We start from the raw sequence: 19,145 nt of genomic DNA, 5'->3' as shown, positions 1-19,145 counted from the left end.
CCTCCCTTAGCCTCTCACTTTAATCTCCACTTGATGCCGCTCCTCGGCCTCCTCCATTTCACGGTCCTTGTTGCGCAGCTCCGCCTTCTTCTCATCCAGCTGCCGACGGGTGATCTCCCAGAAGGTGTGGATCTTGTCACGCTCCAGCTGGAAGTAGTTGCGCTCCTCCCGTTCACGGTCCAGCTCCTCCCGGAGACGCACAATGTGCTCCTCCAGCTGCAAAGCCAACAAGCGCAGCTGGTGAAGGCATCGGTGGAGGAGTTCTCCTCCCACAAAATTGCTGACTGATGTCTCTCTAGCACCTCTCCCCTCTGGGGGACCAAAGCTCTTTCCAAACTACCTATAGCAATCCCTACAGCCTCCTCTGGGTGGAGCATGGCAGCTTTTTAACAGGATACAGAAATTTAGGACAGGAAGTGACGATGCCAAATCCAACAGAAACCACAGGGCGTTTAGGGAGGTAGGCTGTAATTAGCCATTAAGATATGGATACTGGGACTAACACCCTGACCTCTGGGAAAGAGAGCTAAGGCATCTTTATTGATCAGAAGGGAACAGACCCGCAGATCTATTTGTCACCTGAAAGAGCAGTGCTGCATTCATTAACAACCAATTCTGACTCAAAATTGCAGGCTCCTCTTGTAGACTGCAAGGACATTGGGTCAAGGATCATGTCTTCATATGTGATTGTATAGCAGCCAGCAAAGCAAGGCCTTGACCCTGAGTGGGCCTTTGGACATTCCCATACTAAATAATAATACTAGGGAAGAGGGTTACCTCTTGAATCACTAACTCCCCTTTGCGCAGCACCTAGTACGTTCTCTCATTCAAGCACTGGCTTCACTTAAGATGCTATGAGAGCGCAGCAGCTAGCATGATTGCAGATCATCGAACCACTGACTGAACAAGCATAGAACTAAATCTGAACGAATACCACTTGAGCAATTAGTTTGCTTGGGCCCGAAGAGAAGAGGAAGGTGTATTTATGGCATGGGATGTATGAATGCCCTAGCAACAGACATTGATTTCATCAGTAATTCAAGTTCTAAAAGGGTTATACATCTGTATCAGAGTGAGTGGAGGGGGCTGTTTCCAATAGGAAACAAAAGACAGAACAAGACATAGCGCTCAGACTAACAGGGAAATGCTAGACTGCGTCACAGAAAACCTTTTATAACTACTAGACAGTGGAACAGGGTGCAGAGGAGGGCGCAGAATCCTGCTCATGGGCAACAGAGTGCAGGCTAGATGAGGGACACAGGGAAGTTATGGAAGCTCTGGAGAGGGAGAGATGAGATGGTTAAACCCTTCGGGAACCCAACTACACCCCAAAGCCCACAATGAGTCCATTCTTGTGACACTCATACAAATAGTTCAGGCATGTGAGGGATGGTGTTGATGTGAAAACCCACCCTGTCTTTTCTATGAACCTTCACCCTCTGCCATCTCCATGGGTTGAACCAAACCTTGTGCACTTCGTGCCACCAATAATCCTTACAAATGGGAGCCTCCTCTCTCCAGGAGCTCGGTGGCCATGTGAAGCCCTAGGGGAGAGAGCCCTAGGAGAGATGCTGTGAGCTCTCACCTGATCCTTGCTCATGTCCTCTGGGGGGACAGCATCCACCACCACTGCAGCTTTGCTCCCCTTGGCTTTTTTGCCACTTTTCTTTTTGGGCGCCTTAGAAAAGAAAACAATATACATGACAGGTGTGCATAGCTCAGACCTACAGAGGTGTCACTGATCTGGGCTGCTGGGGACCACTGGGTGTGGATGTCATTCTTATCAATGAGATGACACAAGGTGGGATCATCCAGTTCCCCACAGGCCACAGGTGTAGCTTTGAGAGGGCTGGAGGGTCAGTAAAGGTACAAGAAACTCCACACCAGGGCAATTAACTAAGACTGCACTGGTACTGCTACTTCTGGTGCTGGGGACTGGGATGCATGGCTCCCTCTCACACTCCCCATACTATGTCTGGTGTGTCCTCGCTCACCCAGATCCCATGTGGTACTTGTCCTAACCAGCCATGGCATTTCAGAGCAGCCTGAGCCCTGTGATGAGTTAGGGGCATGCACTTAAGGGGAAGGCAACAGGAGCCATGGGCTGGTGCAGCCCAGGTCTCAGAATGACCCGTCACCCGAAGGACTGTGTGACCCAGACCTCAGGGCATTGACCAGCCCAGCTGCAGCTCCAGGAAGGCCACTGCAGCCCTCAGTCCCGAGCAAAGTGCCCAGGCACAGAGGAAACGGGACAATTCTGCTGCCTGCCCCAGAACCTGCCCCAAATGCTGCTGCCCCGCAGCGGACTCCTGAACACAATGTTTTCCTCTCAGCCACCCTCTCCAACCCAGGGGCTCCCCCCAGCACCTCAGGGGACCCCTCAAACCCTGGGGCTCCCCCCAGCACCCCAAGGGACCCCTTGATCCCAGTGGCTCCCCCCAGCGCCCCAGAGGACCCCTCCAACCCTGGAGCTCTCACCATCACCCCAGGGGCTCCCCCAGGCGCTCCAGGGGACCCCTAAAACCCTGGAACTCCCCCAGAGCCCCAGGGGGCCCCATCAACCCTGGGGCTCCCCCCAGCGTCCCAGGGGATCCCTTAATCGCAGGGGCTCCCCCCAGGGAACCCCTTCAACCCTGGGGCTCCCCCAAGCGCCCCCCTCGAACCCAGGCGCTCCCCCCAGCGCCCAAGGGGACCCCTCGAACCCAGGGGCTCCCCCAAGCGCCCCCCTCGAACCCAAGGGCTCCCTCCAGCACCCCAAGGGACCCCTTGATCCCAGTGGCTCCCCACAGCGCCCCAGGGAACCCCTCCAACCCTTGGGCTCCCCCAGCGCCCCCCTCGACCCCAGGGTGCCCCCCCTCACCATGGCTCCTGCAGCGGCTCCTCGAGCTCGGCGGAGTCACCGAGTCTCCAGGCAACCGCCGGGGAAGCCTCGCGAGAACTCCGGGCGGGCCGGGCCACCCATAGCAACGCGCGCCATGGCCCTAGCAACCGCCGGCGGCGCTGCTCCCTGCGGAGCCCGGCCTGGCTCGGGGGGCGGGGCCCCGCCCCAGACCCTGCCCGCCCCGCCCCGCCCCGCCCGGAGCCCGGGCCCTGCAGCTCGGCCCCCCCCGCGGTGTCTGGGCGGCGCACAGCCAAGCCCCGGCCTGTGTGCGGGCTCCGGAGCCGGCGGAACTGCCCGAGACCGCGCGGGGGGACGGGGGGGGCAGTGTGACCCTCCTCCCTTCGCCCGGCCATCGGGGGGCCGTGCCAGGCAGCGTGTGGTCCGGGGCTGTGGGCGAGCCAGGCCCGCGCTGGGAGCAGCACCGCTCAGGGATGCTCTGAAAGCGGAATCCTCAGCGTGGGAAGGCGGGGGCAGCTCGGAGGTGGAAGGACCAAGGGGGTTTTCAGGCCCCGGGGGAGTGTGCAGGGAATAGACTTGACCTCAGAAGGGAGCAGCGTGGAGCTGGAAGTCCTAGTCCGAACAGATAACAAAACCTGAGATGCCGCTGCACAGGCACCTTTCTGATGTGACGCTCACCTGAGTCAAAGGAACCTGGGAGCATGCAGCATGCCCTCTGCATGGCACTACCCCGGGGCCTGAGGGTCACATCTGGGAACAGAAATTGTATGGCAGGCCATGAATGCTCACAAAATTGGGATTGGAGTGCCGGGGGGAGGATGGGCGGTGAGGGCTCCAGCTGGGGGGGCGGGCTCTGGGGTGGGACTGGGGAGTTTGGGGTGTAGGAGGGTGCTCTGGGCTGGGACCGAGGGGTTTGGAGGGCATGAGCGGGATCAGGGGTGGCTTAGGGGCATGGGGAGAGGCTCAGGGGTACAGGCTCTGGGTGGCACTTACCTCAAGCAGCTCCTGGAAGCTGTGGCATGTCCCTTCTCCAGTTCCTATGCTGCGGCACAGCCAGATGGTTCTGCATGCTGCCTGTCCGCAGACACTGTCCCTGCAGCTCCCATTGGTGTGCCGGAGGGGGCCATTGGAGCCTGTAGGAGCCAGAGGGGGGCCATGCTGCGGCTTCTGGGAGTCGTGTGGAGCGGGGCAAGCCCCAGACTCCACTCCCCAGCAGGAGCTCAATGGCCAGCTTAAAATGTCTGGTGGGCCACATCCAGCCCACAGGCTATAGTTTGCCCATCCCTGCACTACACCCAAAGGCCACTCATAACCTTCAGCAGATACAGGATGTAGCTGCCTTCTTGCCTAGCAGGACTGCACACAGGGAGCACACTACACCAGGCCTTCCAATTAGTTTCCAGATGCAATTAATGGTGTTGCCTCTGCTGTATGACATTGTTTGTGTTTTGGGGTCTGCCTCCCTTAGGCTGGCATCCCAAGGGTGTTTGCAGTGAGGGAACTGGGACTCACTTGGCCCGAGACCACTCTGCAAGGCTCTCTCCCTGGAGATGCTGAATGAGAGGTGTCTCTGACAGGGACTCAGGCCATGTCTACATCTAAAATTTTGCAGCGCTAGTTGTTACAGCTGTATTAGTACAGCTGTATAGGGCCAGCGCTGCAGAGTGGCCACACTTACAGCAACCAGCGCTGCAAGTGGTGTTAGATGTGGCCACACTGCAGCGCTGTTGGGCGGCTTCAAGGGGGGTTCCGGGACGAGAGAGCAAACCGGGAAAGGAAACCAGCTTCCCCGCGGTTTGCTCTCTCGGTCCCGGAGCCACCCAGCAAACCGCAGGGAAGGAGACCTGCTTGCTCGGGGTTCCGGGAACGAGAGAGCAAACCGGGAACGCCGCGGTTTGCTCTCTCGGTCCCGGAGCCAGCCAGCAAACCGCAGGGAAGGAGACCTGCTTGCTCGGGGTTCCGGGAACGAGAGAGCAAACCGGGAACGCCGCGGTTTGCTCTCTCGGTCCCGGAGCCAGCCAGCAAACCGCAGGGAAGGAGACCTGCTTGCTCGGGGTTCCGGGACCGAGAGAGCAAACCGGGAATGCCGCGGTTTGCTCTCTCGGTCCCGGAGCCAGCCAGCAAACCGCAGGGAAGGAGACCTGCTTGCTCGGGGTTCCGGGACCGAGAGAGCAAACCGCGGCGAAGCTGGTTTCCTTTCCCAGTTTGCTCTCTCGGTCCCGGAACCCCGAGCAAGCAGGTCTCCTTCCCTGCGGTTTGCTGGGTGGCTCCGGGACCGAGAGAGCAAACCGGGAAAGGAAACCAGCTTGATTACCAGAGGCTTCCTCCTTCCACGGAGGTCAAGAAAAGCGCTGGTAACTGTCTACATTGGATTACCAGCGCTGGATCACCAGCGCTGGATCCTCTACACCCGAGACAAAACGGGAGTACGGCCAGCGCTGCAAACAGGGAGTTGCAGCGCTGGTGGTGCCCTGCAGATGTGTACACCTTCAAAGTTGCAGCGCTGTAACTCCCTCACCAGCGCTGCAACTTTCTGATGTAGACAAGCCCTCAGTGTTCCTGGGACACATTGGTAGCCACTGCCCTGTGCCTGCATTATACATTGAAAATTTGAACACAAGTTCTTATGGTAGATGTGCAGGATTTTCCCACCGTCAGCCTAGATGAGAGGACCCAGCCCACCCCACTGGAGCACGTGTCAGCCCACACTGCCCACCGCACTGTCAGCCTTGCTGGATATTCTGAGCTCCGGCCACTGCTGTGACTTGACCCTGTCCAGGGATGAGCTCAGTGCTCCTGGAGCTGGGCTGGAGCCATGTTCTCATCTCCGTGCTGGCCAGGCTGGGCACTTGTTACTATCGTTCAGAGTTTGCTTGAAGAGGGGCACTAGGTGGGCTGCAGCTCCACACAAGGCAGTTTGTAAGTCAGGCACCATGTTCCATGAGAAGTGAGCAGGAAAAAACAGTAGCTGGTACCTCCACTATAGATGGCTGCAATTTGTACGAATTGCCCAGCAAGGTCTCCAAAGCATGAATTTTCAGATCCTGGAGCTGGGTTCTGCAGGGTACCAAGCCCCACCCCCACATCTGCAACTGACCCCCATGTGAGCCCCTCAGAGAAGCAGACCACCCTGACTTCGTTGCCTGCCTGGAATTGATTTCAGTTTAATTATAACTTAAGCTTAGGCAACTGATTTTGCCATAAGTGGCCTAAACTCCCACCCAGTTACCTGCCCTGATTCCTCACTGCATCTAGCTCCTGTCGGCAGTTCCAGAGATGTCACTTTGCTGCAGGCAGCAGGAGGTGCTGCTCTTGGCAGTGTGAGGGAGGGATGGAATTGGGGGACACAATGGGCTGCCTTTGAATGTAATGCATTAACGGGAATCACAGGCCAGGGACCCAGGAGATCTGGGCCATCAGACAGCGAGGGGGCCAGAGCACAGCTAGCTTTCATTTGCCAATCCACTGCCCTTCCCAGTTAGGACTGTGTAAGCACTTTGGCGGCGGGTGAGACGAGTTGAGCTGGTGGAAAATGAATGGCTGCCCTGTCTGGGCTGTTGTGCTCTGCGCTGTTAGGTCACTTTTCCAGGTATTTGGATTTATCAGAGCTAGTCCCACAGCTCATGCAGTATCCTTACCAGGAAGGCCTCAGGGCACCTGGCAGCTCAGCCTGTGGCTCTGCTCTCTGATGCCTGAGTCTCCATCCCAGCAAAGTTTCATAGGGACCACTGATGCAGGGATGCAAGTTGAGGACTTCTGAAGGCTACCCACGGCCCCTGAGCAGGGGAGGTACAAACCACTCCCCATTGTTCCTGTGCTGGCCCCTGGTTGACAGGGTCTGAGTGCCCTTCTGGCCTGGGGCTTGGCTTTATAGGTAACACAGTAGATGCCTCCACTGCAGCTGTGCCACTGCAGCAGTGTGGGTGCACTGTACGTTGCCTGAAGGGGTTCTTCTGTCAATGGAGTTAATCTACCTCTACCAGCCGGGTCGACAGAGGATCCTTCCCGTAGGCCTAGCTGCACCTCTGTGGGGTCAGGTGGGCCTAACTACGTCACACAGTGCACACACTTGTTCACAGCCCCGAGCCATGTGGCTGGGTCCATCTATTTTGAGGCGTGGACTAGGCCTCAGAAACAACCCACAGCTCAGCCCAAGCTCCGTCCTTGAGCCTGGCATCACCTAAGCTCTCCTGCTGGACGCTCCTCCCTCCCAGCTCCTAGTTCCCGCTCCCATGGCACTCTGCCTGCCATGGTGCTGATGCTGTCTCCCAAGCCTGTCTGCGGCTACAGCATCTTCCTCTCCGGGGTCTGTATCATGCTGTCCTGTTCCTTTCCTCCTCAAGCCATATCAGCAAGCCCACCCACCACACCTTCCAGCTTCCACCCAGGCCAAGCCTGCCTGTTCTCCAGGGCTCTGTCCCCCAGCGATGGGGGCCCACCCTTGCCCTGGGTGTGTGCACCAGTTCCTGCTGGGGATGCGGGGAATACAGGTCACTTGCTGCTCCTCCTGCACCAGGGGCTACAGACTCCCTGTCTTGAGCAATGAAAAGGAGCATGCAGCCATCTCCAAGGGAGGTGTTGCCCCTCTCTGGCTGTGAGAAAGCCTGGGACCCCTGGGCTTGCCTGGGACCCTGGGGCTTTCCTGTAAATGGTACCTTAAAGAGTTTGCAATTGCAGAAATGAAGGGGCCAAGACCATGTGGGAAGGAGAGATGGGAAAGCGGGGTAAGGCTGCCAATTTTGGTAGGACCTATTATTATTAGAGGTTTCAGCAGGACATAATCTTTAACTCCTGGAGGCTCCAGGACAATACTGGAGAGTTGGCCACTCCACACTGGGGGCAGGGAGCCTAGGGAGGCAGAAAAGATACAGGGCGCTGCTCCAGAGGCCGGGGTGCAGAGAAGGGGGCAGCGCCCCATGGGGAGGTTGGAGCAAAGAGGCAGTTTGGGGGTGTAGGGTGTCCGCAGGGACCCCACCACTATGTCCTTCATGCCTGGAAAAGTAGAGACTCCCCCATCACCCTCCGGGATCCTCCACCGCCTCCAAGGCCGGGGCTGTTTTCTTGAGCTGCAGCTTTGCCTGCGCCAACGTCGGGGCGCGGCCGCCCCCCTGCCCCAACCCCGCCGAGGGAAGCGCAGCCTGTGGCGCCCCGGGGGCCGGCAGCCGGTCCGCCCCGCCCCGCATTTCACATGCTGCAGAGCCCGCAGCTCAGTGCGGGGGGAGCAGCCTCGGGGGGGCTGCAGCCTGGGGCGCCCGCTCTGCCCCCAGCTAGCCGGGCTGCACCTGTCCTCGCCGCTCCCCCGTCCCCGGCTGTTGCCAGCGTCTGCGCCCCCCGCCCGCTGCGGGCCCCGCCCCGCCCCGCGCTCAGCGGCGATGCGGCGCCGGCTGGGCAGCGGGGGGCTCGGCTCCGGGCGCTGATCCCCGGCGCCGCCATGCTGCAGGGACACAGAGGCTGCGGCTCCGCCTGACACCGCCCCCAGCTCCCCGGCGGCGGCTTCCGACGCAGCCCGGCTGGATGGAGGCTCCAGGTGGGGCGGGGACCCCAGGTACGTGGCGGCTTTTCGGGCCCTTCCCCGGGTGCTGGGCGGGGCCGCTCCGCTCCCCGGGGTGGGGTCCTGGGGGCTCCCACGTCCGCCCCCCGCAGACACCGGGACACCGTGCGCGGAGCGTGTCGGCTCGGCTGGGGGGTGGCGGCTGCTCCCCGCAGTGCTGGGGAACCCGGAGCCTGGCCCGCCTCGGGCAGCCGCGCCCTGCGCCCATCACCGCCGCCTCTGCTGAGGAAGCGACTCCCCGGGCACGGGAAGGACCCGCGGCCCCTCCGAGGCGTGTCACCGGCCGGGGCAGGTGCCGGCTCCGTTGGCCTCACCCGGCGGGTTTCCCGAGCTAAGCCCAGCCGGGGTGTGTGGGGCCAAGCAGCCGGCCCCCCCGGGCACAGCGCCAGAGTCCCAGGCTGGGGCTAGCTCCGCATCTCGCAGCGCTGCGTGGGGCCCAGCCGGAGCTCCTGGCCCAGGCAGCGCGGCCAGCCGTGGGAGTGGCCCATGGCAGCGCTAAGCGTGGGGAGGGCGGAGGGGGAAGAGTGCTACTGTCCGGTGCGGTGCGGTGCGGTGCGGGGCTGGGGGGGGGGGCTGTAGTGGGTGTGTGCATGGGGGATGCCCAGTGGTGCGGGGCGGGTTGTGGTGGTGTGTGGGGATTCCATGGTGTCGGGGGGTGTGTGCCCAGTGATGCAGTGTGGGTTGTGGTTGTGTGCATGGGTGTGCGGGGATTGCAGGAGGGTGTGTGCAGTGGGGTGGTGTCTGTAGTGTGGCAGGGTGTGGCCTGCACGTGGACATGGAATGCCTGTGGGGCTTGCACGTGGCTGTGTGTACGCCCTGGCGTGCTTGGTTTGCACACAACGAACTGTGTATGTGTCTTGGTGCCTGGGGCGTGTGTGTAATTTACCTTCACATTCCGGTGCTGCAATGCCGGGTGTCTCAGGGCCCCAGAGACCCACAGGATGTCCCAGGCTTTCCCTGTGGCTGGAACAAGGCAGGCCTGAGCCATAGGGGAGCAGCGGTGCCTGTAGGGGGCAGCAGGGCACCCCTGGGGCCTAGAGGAGACAGGGCAAGATGTGGGGGGCTCCAGGGGGATGACCGGAGGGTTGTCTGGAACATCCTGATGGAGCTATGGGGGCGCCCATGAAAGGGCAGCAATGGCAGGAGGGGAGGACAGAACCCCTTTCTAAAGCTAGAATCAGGGTCCCGCTGGGTTGAGGGACTAGCCTTTCCCCTCTGGAAACGGGGGTTGAATCCTGACTGTGGCGCAGGGAAAACTTCCTCAGCCTGGTTCCCAGTCTGATATTCACCCACATTACAACCCTGCAGCCTGGGTTGTTCTCTGCTCAGAATTGGCTTCGGGTGGGGGTGCGGGTTGGGATTGAGGGGCCCTAACCATGCTGCATGGGGGCTGCAGGACGGGAGCATCACAAGGTGCTGCAGGTTCGGACGAAGTGCATTGGCCGAGGTGTGGGGAGAGGCTGGGAGGGGTTGGGGTCCGCAGGCCAGGTCAGCTGCGTGTGTGGTGGAGGCTTGCGCGGCACCTGTCTCCTGGGCCCGGCTGTCCCCAGGCTGTCGCTCGTCTCTCTGCCGGGAGGGGCATGTGCCTGCATGAGAGAACAGAACAAAGCCGGAGCACCTCTGCGTGTATTGAATGAGCAATCGGGGCCAGAGTTTCTGCCGGTAAATTAGGGACTGGATGTGGGAGACAGTTTGATGGCTGGAGCTGAGCCAGTTAAACAGGTTCCTTTATGCTGGTGCCTGGCTCCTGAAGTGCGGGGTTCAGTCTCTCGTGGCTGAATGCACCAGGGTTATAACGCAGTGTAACCCATGCTAATGAGGCCCTGGGGATGTTCGATGCCGCAGGCGAGGCGTCCAGGCATGGGTATCCTGGACTCCAGAACCCGCCTACCTAGGGCTCCTTATAGCCAGCACAGCAGGCTCCTACTCTCCAGGACGTGTGTCTCCCTCTCAGCAGGGGAACAAGCTGTGAACTCCACCCCACGGGGAGTGGATCCCCTTCCACACATCAGGTCTCCTGGGCCACATCCCAGCCCCAGGTGGTCTGAATTGGGGCATGTAACTCGTGGTGCCCATGTGTGCCAGCCATCCTCCAGGTGCATGGGGCCCCTTCATCACCAGCAGCTCAGGAGCATGCTGCCTTCCCCATCCAGGCAGGCTCCTACAGCCCTTACCCAGATTAGGCTGAATCGAAGCCCTCCCCCCTCCCACCCCCCCGATCGCTAAGGGAAGTGTTAATCATCCCGTCACCCCGTGGCCAAGCACCATCCTTCCCCCCAGCTCTCTGCCTGGATTCTAGGGTGACCAGACAGCAAGTGTGAAAAATTGGGATTGGGTAGGGGTAATAGGTGAAAAACCTCAAATATCAGGACTGCCCCTATAAAATCAGGACATCTGGTCACCCTACTGGATTCAGTCAGGGTGGGAAGGATTTCAGTTCCCGTCCATCGGTCTGGCTAATATATTCCCATTGGAGATCAGTGTGGAGATACCCTTGCCCGTGAGCCCCCATTGTGAGGGCAGTTGGGGAGGAGATGAACAGCGGCGTGGGGTCTTGACCTCAGGAACTGCAGCAACAAATCCTTCTTTCTAACCTCCGCTCCATCCCTCCGTCCTGTGCGACCCCCCCCCCCCAGCGTCCAAGTGCTGACACCCAGGAGAGCTCCCATGGAGAGATGGGGTCACTGGACACAGCCCTACCCTGAGCCTGACTGCTCAGCTCTGCCTTTCCAGTGGCCTGCTCCCTGCCTGGGCCCCAATGACACGTTCTTGCCTGCTCTGCCGGTTCAGAATTGATTTTCAAGGCTCCCCTTTGCCTGATGTTTCCTAAAGGGGCCACCCAGGATCTTTGCCCTTGGTGGGGGAGACCCCATCCCTACAGCAGGAACCAGCAGGCCTCCTCTCAGACATATTCAACCAGTGCAACTATGCAGCCTTCCATGTGGGGTGGCAGCTACTGGACACCTGGGGCAAGAATAGGCTTCCTGCATCCGGAGGGCTACAGGCCACCCGTCTAATCAGCGGAGTCCTGCACACGACAGTGGGAGCAGTCAGGCCTTGACAGTGAATGGAGCTGGGAGTCCACAAACTCTTTGCATGTGTAGGTGTCTGTCCAGAGTGGCCCAGCGCATGTCCTGTGGGTGCATGGGCAGCTCTAGCGCAGCCGTCCGGCTGCAGCATATGCATGAATGAGATCCCTTGCATCAGTCTCGCTGGCTAGCTTGCCTCCAGCATGTGCCCCTTCAGGGCAAACCAGCTCCACTGCATGCTTCGGAAACCCACATGGCCAGGCACCATCCTGAGCAGCCAGAGTCCTGTGCTTCCTTTTCCTTGCCTGACCCTGGTAAGAACATTCTGCACCCAGAGCAGCATGATCTGCGGAACAGCTGCTCAGACGAGGGCTGGGGTCTCAGGTCCGCTCGAGAAAGATGGCTGCAGCTCCTAGCCACAACCCAGCATCACACAGCACGAGCTTGGTGGAATTGTGGGCCATGATGCACAGACGAGGCCTGACATGGGGCGTGTCCTGCTTGGTAACAATTCTATGACCTCAGGAACGCCGGCGCCCGACTCCGATAATGGCCCTAGTGCTGCTGTCATGAGGATACCTACGTCTGGTGGTCCTGGGGTTTGCCAGCACATGTGCTGGAGGTCTCAGGGATGTGGACTGTCAGTCTCCCCCAGGCCCCAGTGGGGCGGTGGGGAATCTTTCACAGCAACAGTTTTTAGTCCCAGGGGTTTCTCCAGCAGTGAAATCGAACAGGAGTTAACAAACACACACAGTCTGATTACAAATCCTTCCCTCCCACTGTCCAGCTTTCCGTGGTGCTCCGATCCCGCGCCCAGGGACACCCAGCTCACACAGGGGGGAAAAAACCCTTAAATCCCCTAAACAACGACTCCCTCCTGGTCCCTCTCTCCAGCCCCAGGACGCACAAAGGCCTGAGCCCCTGCTGGCCCTATTCACAAGGCACCATGAAAAGCAGCGACTGCTCCACAGCCACATGCTGGCCCTCCCCTTCCGTGTGCCCGTGACCAGCGTGTCTCCTGTCCCCTCCTATGAGCAGGCCCCAGCGTGCTGCTGTTCACCTTTCCCTGGCTCCTAGGGGGATACCTCTGGCCCAGCAGGCTCCTGCCAGCCTCTTGATCTCACTCAGGACTGACGTGCTCTGAGAGATGCTGGTGGTGACAGGCAAAGTCACGCCTCTTGCTGTGGCTTCCCGGCAGCACTGATGCATCCTGCCCCCCAAGTTTGCGTTGGGAAAGCGCCGGCTCCAGGACCTGGGTGGGCAGTCAGGGCAGGGTCTGGCCGAGCACCATCACCCCTTGGATCTTGCTTCCCCCAAAGACAAACCGCCTGTTATCGCAGGCTTCCAGCCTCCCCAGAACAGGCTCTGCTTTTGTATTCACTGAGACAAAGGGTCCCTGTGCAGGGCAGGGCGTGTGGAGCTGCAGCCCACGGGCATGCAGTTGCTGGTACTGGCACCCGTCCCCATGGCGGCCTCCCCCAGCCAGGGCAGGGTTCTCGCCATGTGTTACGCAGTGCAGTGTCTGGAACTGTCCTTTATCCCATTCCCTCCCCCGACCCTGCCGGCTCATGTCTCCTCTCCCCCAGCCGCTGTGGGGCTGAGCACAGTGGCTTGCGCTCTCTGACCTGCTCTGTGTGCGAGTCTCTCCTCTCTGGTGTGGGGATGAGGGCAGAGACCGGAGCCTCCCTGACACCCCCTCATCCTATCATTTCAAAATGGCTTTCCTGGGCTTGGAAAGCTGCGCCCGATGTGCCCCCCAGAGCCACCAGACTGGCAGTGCCAGAGCACCCAAGGGAGGGAGCTGGTAGCCACGTGGGACCCAGGGAAGAGGCTGAGAGCAAGGGGACCTACCTGTCTGCGGCAGGGCGGAAGTGTAGGGCTGCGGGAAGGGGCCTAGCGCAAAGCCGTGTCCCCAGAGCAGGAGTGGTGCAGGAAGCAGCAGCGAGAGCCCAGCGAGTGCCACACCACCCACCTGGGGGACTGGGCACCTCAGCCTCCATGGCCCCTTCAACGCAGGGGCCTGGCCGAGGCTGGGGACCCACCAAAGCCATCTCCTGGCTTCAGGCCACTCGCGGCCAGCATCCCAAGGGGGAGAGGCCCCATCCCTCCAGCCCCCACCCTGCCAGGCACCCAGCTCTCCTGGGAAGGGGGGCCAGAGGTGCCAGTGGAGGGGTCTCTCCCCCATCCCCCACCTTGCTGAGGGAAGTCCCAGAGGCAGGCGTGTGCTGAAGCAGCCATGGCAGTAAGCCATACAGTGTCTGCCCAGGGGCGGGGGCTGTTCGGGGGCTTCGGCCCTGCATGAGTAGGGCAGAGGGTCAGAGCCCAGGGCTCGGTCTCTGGGCATCTAACACCGGCAGCGCTTTGATTATAGAACGGGTGAGAGAAGCCCAAACGCTGGAGCGAGCTGCAGGCATCCTGGCACATGGGCCGGTGGAGGAGCCTCCCAGCCCCCCTGCCGCGGAGCAAGGAGGGATCCCCATCCCCAGCTCGGGCCTGCTGCAGGTCGCTGAACGGAGACGTGAGTACAAGGCACATCCCGTGCCCCCCTGCTTACAGCTGTGCAGCCAGCCAGGGGCCTGGCCCCGGGGCTTCCTCCCCCTGCCCTGGGCCCAGCCCAGGGCCTGTCCCCCAGGACTGAATCCCTTCCAGCCCTGGGGCCCAGCCTAGCCACAGGCTCGCTCGCTGGCGCTCCTCCCCCCCAGGAGCCCAAGCCAGGGAGTGGTTGTCTTGGTTCCAGGGGCTCATTCCCCCAGGCAGACTCCAGGGGGAGAATCCCCAGTTGTGGATACATGGCGAGAACGCAGGATCTGCCATGGGGAAGGAGAGGGAAGCAGGGCAGTTACTCTGGCCCCCGGCTGGCCCTGAATCCCTGAGCTGTCACCTCTGCTCCTCAGAGCCTCTGAGCAGTGTGTCCTCCCTGGAGGTGCACTTCGACGCGCTGGATCTGATTGAGCTGCCGGAAGTGTGGGACCAGGAGCACGCCGAGGTCTTCGCTGACTCCGACGACGAGAACGTAGCCAGCGAGTCCCCTGCCGGTGAGTGTGCCCAGCGTGGGGGTGGGCAGCCTGGCCTGCCACATGCACTGGGACAACTCCACTTACCTGCCCTCCCGGCCCCTCCCGGCTGGGTGGGGGCTGAGGCAGCACCTGGTGAGCTCAATGTCTAAACACAATACGGGACACTTAACGACCCACTCAGGCCTCCCCCAGCTAGGGTGTGGCCCCCTTGCCACTTCCCCTAGCCACAGACCGCATGGGATCAGCACATCCTTCGTCTCCCTGAGCTGCCTTAGTGCAACCAGCCTCCTTGGTAAAAGCAGCAGCAAGGCCCAGGAGCAGAGAGGCAGGGCCAGCCCTTATCTATCAGCTGCACCTTGCCTGCTCCTCCAGCACCGCCTGAGCCCCAGGGCTGACAGGAGGGTGTCTGGATCCAGGCCTTTGCAGACAAACCCCACCCAACCCTCGAGCCCCAACCCCAGCGTGGGCCATAGCCTGTGACAGTGCGGCAGGGCTGTGAAACCTGCTCGTCTGGCTGCAGGGGGGGCGGGGAGCTCATTAAATGCACCAGCTCTGCCAGGCATCTTGAGCAAATCAATACTGTCTGACGGGCGTCTCCTCGGGGCATCGCTGCTCCATGGGAGGCTCGCTCTTTCCTTCATGTAACTGTCAGAGGGCTTGGGTCAGCCCCTGCAGCACCCGAGGCCACACGGGGCGAGGCGTGGGGCTGCAGTAGTTATGGGCACAAGTGTGCGTGGGGGGATGGGTGAGTGTGGGGCAGGGAGGGGCGCATGTGCACGACTACATCAGAGGTTGCACACTGGGGCTTGCTGCTCTGTCTGCAGCAGGTAAGGTGCCATTCCTGGGACAGCCCCAGTTGTGGGGTGCAGTCTCACTTCAGGGCTACTTGAGGGGGAGGCGCTTGGGTTTCAGTTCAGTTGCAGCCCTTCGTCTGAGGCGATGGTCTAGAGCAGCTTTGCAATGCTGGGATGGAGGGCAGGGCAGAGCCGAGGGGAGGCTGTTACTCAGGGGTGAGGGACTTGCATTTCCCCGCTTGCCAGGGAGGGAAGTGCTCTATTGCATAGGCTACGAGCATGGATCCACTGTCTGAGAACACGTGCAGCCCTGGGCATTCCGGGGGGCTCCCACCTGTTCCATGCCCCCAGCATCCCATCTGTCTGAGGCTCCTGCACCGCCTGTCTGTCTCAGGGCACGCAGAAACAGCAGCTGCAGCCTGGTGAAACAGATTGAATGAATATGTAAATCAGCCCCTTTAGCATCTTCAGTGGGAACACGTGACCTGAATTAATTAGCAGAATTCCTCTGCACTCTAACTAGGGAGCTGGCTGGAGCCAGAGGTAGCTCTCTGCTGCAGCTTTGTTCCTGTGACACAGCACGTGGGCATGCACGCATGGCACAGGTACCAGGGCTGTGTGTAAAGTGCACTTCAAATGCTACCCTGCCAGGCTGAATCTGCAGCGAGTCATTACTGCAAAGGCAAGGGGAACGTGAACCACACGGCTGTGGCCAGGCGTGAACTGAAAGGCCCTGCACCACTGAAGTGAGCATTGGCTGTAGCTCACATGCACACCCAGGACTGCCAGAGAGCTGTGTTACAAGTCTGCCCCGCCCCCAATCTCTAGGCCTGCAGACAAGACTGTTGTGCTTTGGAGGCAGGAGTGCAGATGGGCCAAAGTGCACATGTAGTTACCACAGCAGGACCCGCAGCTAGCCAATGCATGTGCGCCATCACTCAGCCAGGCGGGGCAGGGCACAGGACTGGGAAGGGTTCTGGTGTAACCTTAGCCAGACAAAGACTCTTTCTGTGCCTCAGTTTCCCCATAGTTCTTGCAGAGCTTACATGAGGCTGTGACACACCCTGTACAATGGGGCCAATTGGGCACACATGCTTCTGAGCACCTCCACTTCTGAAAATCAGGCCTAGCGCAAAGCCCAAACTCTCTTGCCCCTGACTTGACTGCAACGTAGTTTGCTCAGGAATCTGCTCCAAAGGAATTAAAACAAGTGGAGGAAGGCACTGAATGGCTCTGGCAGTAAGATACAGACCTCTGGCCTCTTGGCTGCTAGGGCAGCTTCAGGCCCAGCTGGTTTTAAACAAAGGTGCTTAGCAATTTGGGCTCCTGGCTGTGGAAGGAGCAGGGGATCTTGCTCCACTTCCTTATGGCTGTAGGGCCACAGCCCACCAGCTGCAGCTGGTACGTAGCAGGCTCAGCAGTGATCCTGGGACTCGGGGCCTGAATGCTGCCTCGAGCTGGTCTCTCAGGCGTGGGGGGAGGAGACAAGCGAGCAGGGGAGTTTGTACTGTTGCTGCCTGTCCTGGGGCTGTTGTGGAACAACCCAGACCAGCACGTTCCCGTAACCTTGAAAGGGCTGGCAGGGGCACGGGAGGTGCCTGCTTAGCACATCTGTCTCTTTCACAGGTCTGCACCCGCACCCCATTCCTCGGGCAGGGGACCTGCCATCCCCCTCCTGGACAACGACCAAAGGCGAGCAGGGGCGGGAGAAGAAACACCTCAGTGACTCCGAGCTGCAAGTTCCTGGCGGGGGAGAGGCCTCAGGAGGAATAGGGGGCTGGGAGCCATGGTGCCCCTCACCCCCCATTCCAGACAGTTTGTGACTTAACAGACCCCTGCACCTAGAGAGACATGCAACTGCTGCTGGCTCCACGTAACACAACGCTCCCCCCTTAGTGCAGCCACAGGATGTGGAGCAGCTGTGCGAGGGCACTGGCCATGCTGGACCAGGAACTCCAGGAGGGAGAGCGATCATCATCATACCGTTTTAGCACTTTTGTAACCCTTTCCTGCTCATTCTGCACAAAACCTGGCCAGGCCAGCAGGAGGGAGAGCCGTGAAGGGAGTGTACAGAGCAGGGCCTAGGGCTAGGAGGGAGCCTGGCTGCACAGAAGGGAAAAGCAGGTTTGGAGAGAATCGTGTCTTTCTGGAGAACAATGCTCCTGCTGCAGGCAGAGTTCAGATGGGGGCGGGGGGGGGGAAGCTCCCTCTCTTCCCCCAGGGCAAGGGGAGGCAATGTCCAAGGAACCTGAGAGCAAACAGCCATGCTGGTTCTTCCCCCATGAAGTGCTGCAGCTCAGAGCAGAACCCAGCTGCCTGGGAGCTGCCGGCCAAGGCAGGATCTAGCCACCACCTTCTAGAAGCACATTCCCTTCCCCATGGCCTTACGCCTGTACGGGCTTTAGCTCTGGTGTAAGAGCAGCACAGCTGGAGATGCCAACCCGGGAACAGCAGCCTGTGCTCATGCTCCATCATGCGCCTGCACCAGGAACTCTGCAGTGGGACTGGCACGCGTTAACTCACGGGGCTGCAAGGAATCCGTGGGTCTGAATTATGACGACTGCTCTGCCATTGTTACAAGGAACCCCAGTTCCATCTCTGGAAGCAGCGTGGGCCACTGCCCGGTCCCTGGGGAGCACCATGGGGCCAGGGGCAGTTGGACAGACGTCTTTCAGCGTAGAACCGGACCAGGCTGAAGCAAGCTGGACCATGAGCCCGAGCGTACAGATCCTGCTGGAGGGGGCCCTGGGGCGAGGCAGGAGGAGCTGTGTTCACCTGATCCTTTCACCACTGACACAAGCCGCTTTGTGCTAAAGAGCGGAACGGATTTGAGGTGGCCTGGGAGGAGGACGGGACCAGCGCTGCGCCCAGAAAACAAACACGGCTAAGCTGGACGTCCTGGCCTGGCCCCTTCAAACCTCAGCCTCCACTGAATTGTTGCCACTCCCCTAGCCGCTGCTGTCCAACTGGAGTCTGACGTGTTACCGAACTTTTCCTACCTCCTCCCGGGGGTGGCTTTAGCCTGTTGAATGCCCCTGGGCCCGATCTCGCTAAGCCCCGCCCTTCTGCAGGGGGAGCCGGACGATGCTCAAATGTCTTTGCAGGCTCCCCCCACAACTGCTGCTGTCCACCTAGTCTTCATCTTCTCCCTTGTTCAGAGCACCAAATAATGCCAAGGCTGCCTCAGGATCCGTGGCAACTTTCTTACAAGACAGCTACAAAGGAGGGATGGGAAGGTCTTCCCCTCCTTCCAACCTCCCTTGGTTAAACTGGGGAATCCTCATTTTCCGCTGTTATGGAGCAGAAACTCTCTGGCCGAACCAATCTCTTGCCTCACTGTAGCATCGTGTTGGGTGCCTGGCTGCCTTCGGTCCCTGTGGTTCTGGGTGCGCAGTAGTGTCCTGGCCGGGGCTGTGTTGTCCTTCCTTTTCTGAGAAGCAGCACTGCCAGCTCTGTTTAAGACCCCTGGGTCCCTTGAACCTTGCAGGCAGCAGTTAGCGGCCAGCTGGCAAGGTAGCCTGGCTCGGAGGCCATGTTCACAAGACGGGAAACAAGACAATGCAGAAGTGGCCAGCACAACCCGTCATGCCCAGCTCTCCGTAAAGCTCACCTTTAGTGCCCAACAGCAGCACTGTGAAGTGAGAATAGGAACAGGCTGGAGGGACCAGTTTGTCAAGGGATTGGAAATAATTAGGGCCCTACCAACCTCATGGGCCATTTTGGTCAATTTCACAGTCAGGATTTTAAAAATAATCAGTTTCATGATTTCAGCTATTTAAATCTGAAATGTCAGTGTTGTAATTGCAGGACCCATAAAGGAGTTGCAGATGGGCTGCAAGGTTACTGTGTGTGTGTGGGGGGGGGGTTGGTACTGCCACCCTTACTTCTGCACTGCTGGTGGAGCACTGCCCTCAC

The 19,145-nt window shown here is 60.0% G+C and overlaps 2 protein-coding genes across 4 annotated transcripts in view; one reads left to right on the top strand and one right to left on the bottom strand.

The window, feature by feature from the left end:
• Nucleotides 1-14,380, bottom strand: part of GAS8 (growth arrest specific 8) — a 24,908-nt gene extending 10,528 nt beyond the window's left edge. The window contains exons 1-4 of one of the 3 annotated variants that reach the window (XM_030581144.1): nt 14,301-14,380; nt 3,833-3,972; nt 1,586-1,678; nt 19-216 (exon numbers count right to left, since the gene is read on the bottom strand). In XM_030581144.1, coding sequence (XP_030437004.1) covers nt 19-216; nt 1,586-1,600 — 213 coding nt within the window. In that variant the 5' untranslated portion in view covers nt 1,601-1,678; nt 3,833-3,972; nt 14,301-14,380. Of the gene's footprint in view, nt 1-18; nt 217-1,585; nt 1,679-2,860; nt 2,923-3,517; nt 3,584-3,832; nt 3,973-14,300 lie in introns of those variants that run through there. The other 2 variants (XM_030581145.1, XM_030581143.1) reach the window with 2 other exon arrangements.
• Nucleotides 8,243-19,145, top strand: DBNDD1 (dysbindin domain containing 1). The gene is given in 5 exon segments (XM_030581152.1): nt 8,243-8,384; nt 13,791-13,937; nt 14,314-14,454; nt 16,857-16,968; nt 16,970-19,145. Coding segments are annotated over 5 exon segments (465 nt in total). The 5' UTR covers nt 8,243-8,353; the 3' UTR covers nt 17,004-19,145.

This window comes from Gopherus evgoodei, chromosome 12 (genome assembly GCF_007399415.2).
Source record: "Gopherus evgoodei ecotype Sinaloan lineage chromosome 12, rGopEvg1_v1.p, whole genome shotgun sequence".
Lineage (NCBI taxonomy): Eukaryota > Metazoa > Chordata > Testudines > Testudinidae > Gopherus > Gopherus evgoodei.
Note: the sequence above shows the minus strand (reverse complement) of the source record. Positions and strands in the feature narration are given on the sequence as shown.